General features: G+C 46.9%; 1 protein-coding gene across 1 annotated transcript; it reads right to left on the minus strand.

Moving 5' to 3' along the window:
* Positions 1–987: 987 nt before the first annotated feature.
* On the minus strand, positions 988–4950 carry LOC104127419 (lymphocyte antigen 6 family member H). The gene is made up of 3 exons (XM_009640088.2): positions 4899–4950; positions 2878–2982; positions 988–1199 (listed from the first exon to the last, which is right to left on the minus strand). The coding sequence occupies exons 1-3, from the start codon at positions 4948–4950 to the stop codon at positions 988–990; spliced, it is 369 nt and encodes a 122-aa protein (XP_009638383.1).
* Between the last annotated feature and the right edge of the window lie 288 nt (positions 4951–5238).

Genomic DNA, 5238 nt, shown 5'->3' on the forward strand with positions numbered 1-5238 from the left:
TATGAGGACAGGCTGAGGGAGTTGGTCTTGTTCAGCCTGGAGAAGAGAAGGCTGCGGGGAGACCTGATTGCGACCTTTCAGTACCTAAAGGGGGCCTATAGGAAAGATGGGGACAATCTTTTTAGTAGGGCCAGCAGTGACAGGACAAGGGGTGATGGTTTTAAACTGAAGCAGGGTAGGTTTAGACTGGATCTAAGGAAGAAATTCTGCCCAATGAGGGTGGTGAAACACTGGAACAGGTTGCCCAGAGAGGGGGTGGAGGCCCCATCCCTGGGAACATTCCAGTCCAGGTTGGCCGGGGCTGCGAGCAACCTGATGTGGTTCAAGGTGTCCCTGCTCCCTGCAGGGGGGTTGGACGGGATGACCTCTAGGGGTCCCTTCCAACCCAAAACATTCTATGATTTTATGATTCTAAGGCGAGCACTGCTTTTGTCTGGTGTGGCAGCTAACAAAGTGCGGGTCCCAGGGTTTCTAGGTCACAAGCAAGTTCCCCTTCAGGTGTGATTGCTCTTCACGGGTTTTCTTGGGGTATGTCCCCTCCAGCGTTTGTTGTAATCCAAAGCCCCTCAAGCTTTGGAGGTCCAGGTGCCACCTCTGTTCTGCTCTGCCATGGCACCTCTTGGCATATATCATCATTACACAGCAATGACCAAGACTGAACATTGGCCAGATATGCAATACATCCACCCGCAGTTGCTGCTGGGTGCAGAAGTACATGACTAAGTGATGTACAGTTCACAAACTCACACTAGATTCAGAAATAAGTATATTTTAGGTGTTATGCAGATAGCAAGCACACGTATTTTCTTATCTGTTAGCACTACAGCAATACAATAACAGTAATGAAGAAGCTATCATATGGCAAAGATCTGCCATCAGCTCCAAGGATGCTGTGTGCCCAACACACCACCTTGCTCCCAGTTACAATTGCTGTCATAAGCAGGGTGCTCCAAGACTTTCAGTGGTCATGGGAGCCCTCTTTGCTCTTCACAGTCTGTTGTTCAGGAAGGACCAGAGGACGCTGGCTGCTATCCCTGCTGCCATCCCATAGCTGTACCTCACACTGCCCGCTGAGTTGGCATTACAGAGGTCGCTGCTGCAGCAGGAGATATTCCTGTTGGCCACGCTGAAGTCCTGATAGAGCGATTTGCATGAGGAGTCACAACCCTTGCTGATGATGTTGAAGGCCCTTACAACCCCTGGAAGGAAAGCAGGACCATTACTACAAGGACACAATGCAAGCCTAGACAAGCCTTATGGAACTGAATAATGAGATGCTATTTATATTTGAGTTCACTCCTCGGAAAAAAATCTGAGTATTTCCAAAGAGCTGCATGTTTTCCTGTAGCAGGTTGTATTTTTGGGGTGTCAGTTTGTCAGCAGGTGGGGAAGGGTTTCAATCCCCAAGTATTTGCTTTGGGCAGTGTATTCCACAGCACAGTTCTCAGGGATTTCTAAAACAGCATCAACTACAGAAATTCTCGTAATTTAATCAATAATGAAAGTAGCCATTAACACCTCTTTTGGGGAGTCTAAGCTACTAAATGGGTATTAACACCTCTTTTGGGGAGTCTAAGCTACTAATGGGTAGTAATGGGGTAATCTTTGCTCATATCCCGAGCTTTTCAACACAGGGAAGTTACGGAAACGTGGTTATGCCCATTTTGCAGATGACCGAGTTACTGCTTGATCGGTTTCTGAGAGGCACAGCCTATTTTTCTATGGCTGGTTGATACTCAGTAACTGCTGGTTACCAGCAGATTACACTCCGCATGAGATCTCCTGATCTTGCACAATTTATTCTGGGCACGAAGTCTTTGGCATACGCAAATTTAGTGTACAGGGCCAGCGGGTTATACAGCGTGTTAGCTCTCCTGCATGTGAATGCATGGTCATGGGTTTGCACACTTCAAATGAGGACAACGTCTACTGGAGTTGTTACATTTACTGCCTGACAGAGATGAGTTTGAACATGTCGCTGATGGGTTTTGTGCCCTAGGTCTAAGAGCAACTGAGCTGTCGCCACAGATCCTGACAGGGCGAACATTTTTCTTTACCAGGTCTAGAATGGGAGAATTAAGTCATAATCTGTTAAAGTACTTTACCCAGAAACCCAGCGGTGGCTGCACTCAGAGCTGGCTGTAGATGGGCCTAGGTGACATTCTATCTTTTTCATTGAATTCACCTACAGTCAGCTCTGTCACTGAATGCTCCTCCTGGTGAGACCTAGTCCTTCATGACTAGGTCTCACCAGACTCAGCCCCTTAATTTTAATCCATGTTCCAAACTTTTCAAAGCCATAAACTTTCCTATTGCCCCTGTAAGCAAATCACTTGTGGTGTTATGAAAGAGAAATAAACCTAATTTTGTACAGCTGAGAGACTTTGGTGGGTATTTGCGATGTCAAGTGCTTAACAGCGAGTGCGCTTTTAGGCTGCTGCCCCCTCCTGAGGTTCATTTGAGGCACGGGTGCCTCAAAGGCCATACTGCTCATTTTTTAGCATGATCTATTGTCAAAACTGAGTAATTTATGGGGTACAGCATACAGGTATTAATATGACTTTGTAATCACACTCTTGTGGCCAGTGTGGGGAGAGGACTTGGTGATGGTCAGCACCTCTACCAAGGGACCAGTTATGAACAAGGGATGAACAGTTTTCTTTCGTCATTTCTACTGAACGTGAAAGTCATCTGAAAGCTCTTTTATCACCTTTTCTCCCCAGATGGCTGTTCTCTTCCTGCTGCACACTGAGCTTTGCTGGCCCACACCAGTTGCTGTATCTAGACTAGGTGGGGCTGGCTTGGACACCTGAGTCTGGGACCACGTTTGGCTCCAACACCACAACTAAGACATTGCCCACCCCCACTTTTCCTTACTGATCACATCTGTCTTGCACATTTCCCCTTCCTTGCAGGACACTTTCGTCTGACAGTTGGAGTTGCTGAGCTGTGACATGCAGCTGTAGCACTGCAAAGAAGAACCTGCAAGAGACCAAAAGAGGTTATAAGACAAATCCATCTGAAGCTCTCCGGGGAACCCAACATAGTGCTTGAACTAGGAAACAGGACCATTTCTGTGGGTCCTCATAGAAAGAGAGCACCTCTGTTATTGGGAAAACAACGGGGGGGTTCAATTTTTGGTGGAGAATAGTGCACTTGCTTGGGGTGAGAGTCAAGTTTTGCAGGTGCTGAAGCTGTTCGGATTTAGCCAGTGCAATGAAGGACCAAAAAGGCCAGCTGGATAGCTGATGAGACCAGTCAATGCGAAGCACTTCCCAAATGCTTCTTCCTCTGCATTTGGGATGCCTAACTCAGCTCCTGTCCGGAACAGGATCTTTGTGATATTTCCATGTGCTGATCTGGGATGGAGGGATGAAGTCCCCAGAAGGACAGGTTAATATTATTTGTCTGCCTCTACAGACATTAGTGTTTTACCAGGTGGGCTTGTGAGCCTTAGCTGAGGCATTGCCAGGGTTGGATGAAAGAGGGAAAGCCCAGAGGGAAGAGAGGGGGAGGGAGGGAGGGAGTAGACAATTTGCAAGGTCTCATTCTGACCAATTTGTGACATGTACTCTCTGTCACCCCCTCTTAGAAAGCAATGCGCAAACACATCTTTTGCCTCCCTCTGAAAACCAGGTGCCCACGTGTTTCCACCCCCTCATGGACATGCCACTCCATGGGGGATGCAAGTCAGTGCTGTTAACATCTGCTGTGCTGTTTTGCACATCCAGCAAAGGCAGAACACGAATCGCAGCTTACGAGTGTCTAGCCCTGATGAAAAATACTCCCCAGAGGAGTGAGAACATGGTGCAATTACCTGTTCTTATTACCTACCCGTGCTCCAGGGCATCTCTGGAGCCTTGCAAATGTGAGAGTTAATGTATAGATATGTTCCTTAAGCCCATGACCACCGGGCTTGTATCATGACTCCCTCAAGTCAGTACCCTAATGCCTAAAATACTCTTTTAAGACACAGAAAAGCCCTATTTTGAAATTATTATTATTCAGAGCAGCAACAAGAGGTGATTTGAAGCACTTGGTGTCCCTCTGTCCAAGCCATTCTGGTATAAATGATGGATGCAGTTATAGAGGCAAGGAGCCAAACCCCTGTCTGTCTGTAGTGCTGCACCCTGCTCACACATTTATCTGACTTTTAATGCAATGAAAGTCACATTTCAGAGCACTCTGATGGAAGCTGGCAGAGGAGAAGGTCTGGCCAGGACTGTATGAGACCCTTCTCAGCCTATTTCTTAAGCATCCTCTGCTGATTGAATAACATTTCTGCTCAGATCAGTTTCTTCTGCTCTATGGTAATAAGGAAAAAGTGGTTTAAAACCATTTTTTTTTCCCAGTGAGTCCAGAAAAATGTGACAGTGTCTGAATCCCACCCATCCAGTTCATAAAATAACGTGTCATGGCATTCTCCCTTTTCTGTCCTATTAAAATTCTGACAATCTGTGCAGCATCAGAGGCCACTTTTGAAATGAAGAGTCAGAAAACAAGTTGGAACAAAACTTATCTTTGCAGAAACATTGCAATTTTGAGAGCCTGGGAAGAAGAAAAATAACCCTCCCACCCCACTTAAAAAAAACACACACCCACCCCCACACATACAGCTACATGGTCTGGCTTAAATAATTTTGATTCAAATTAAATTCGGTTTGCATTAGTCTTTCCTGGAAGCTGCTCTACCCAGCACTAGGATCACACCATCAGCAGGGCGGGACTATGCATTTTTTCCATGCAATACCCAGGACATTCCTTCAAAAAAAAAAAGGTCTTCCTATGACAATTGTGTCAGCGTTTCTTCCCTCGCTGCCAAACCCCATCACAAGTCTTTTCTCCTAGCTGAAGGTCTGCTGGAGGCAACACGGTGTAGAGTCTCCATGTTGTCTTACCTGAGTCCAAGCACAGGACTGCTCCCAGCAGGAGGACAAGGAAAGCCTTCATTTTGGGATAGCCTCTCTTGTGCTGAATATGGGTTGTTTCCTCGTGGGGCAGTTTATATACCATGGAAGGCAGCAATTGGGCATGCCCAGAAGGTTACCCCGTGAAGGCACCTGAGCGAGGCTGCTTGCTGGACCAAGGGAGGGGTTGGTTTCTCGTGGTGATATATGCGTTAGGTGCCTCTCCTGTTTGCCTCTCGGAGTTGCCAGCAGCTCCTCTCCACACCACTACGCCCCTGCCTTTCCTCCTACCCTCGGGCAAAGTGCTCAGAGTGAAAAAAAAAGTGCTCAA

The sequence above is a fragment of the Egretta garzetta genome, unplaced genomic scaffold (genome assembly GCF_000687185.1).
Source record: "Egretta garzetta isolate BGI_Z169 unplaced genomic scaffold, ASM68718v1 scaffold495, whole genome shotgun sequence".
Lineage (NCBI taxonomy): Eukaryota > Metazoa > Chordata > Aves > Pelecaniformes > Ardeidae > Egretta > Egretta garzetta.

Bases quoted from the DNA above. Each gene is read 5' to 3' on its own strand.
- LOC104127419 (XM_009640088.2), bottom strand. From the start codon at position 4,950: ATGAAGGCTTTCCTTGTCCTCCTGCTGGGAGCAGTCCTGTGCTTGGAC. The intron at 2,983-4,898 runs GTAAGACAACAT...GGTCTCTTGCAG, and splicing joins AGTCCTGTGCTTGGACTCAG to GTTCTTCTTTGCAGTGCTAC. The intron at 1,200-2,877 runs GTAAGGAAAAGT...CTTTCCTTCCAG, and splicing joins GTGCAAGACAGATGTGATCA to GGGTTGTAAGGGCCTTCAAC.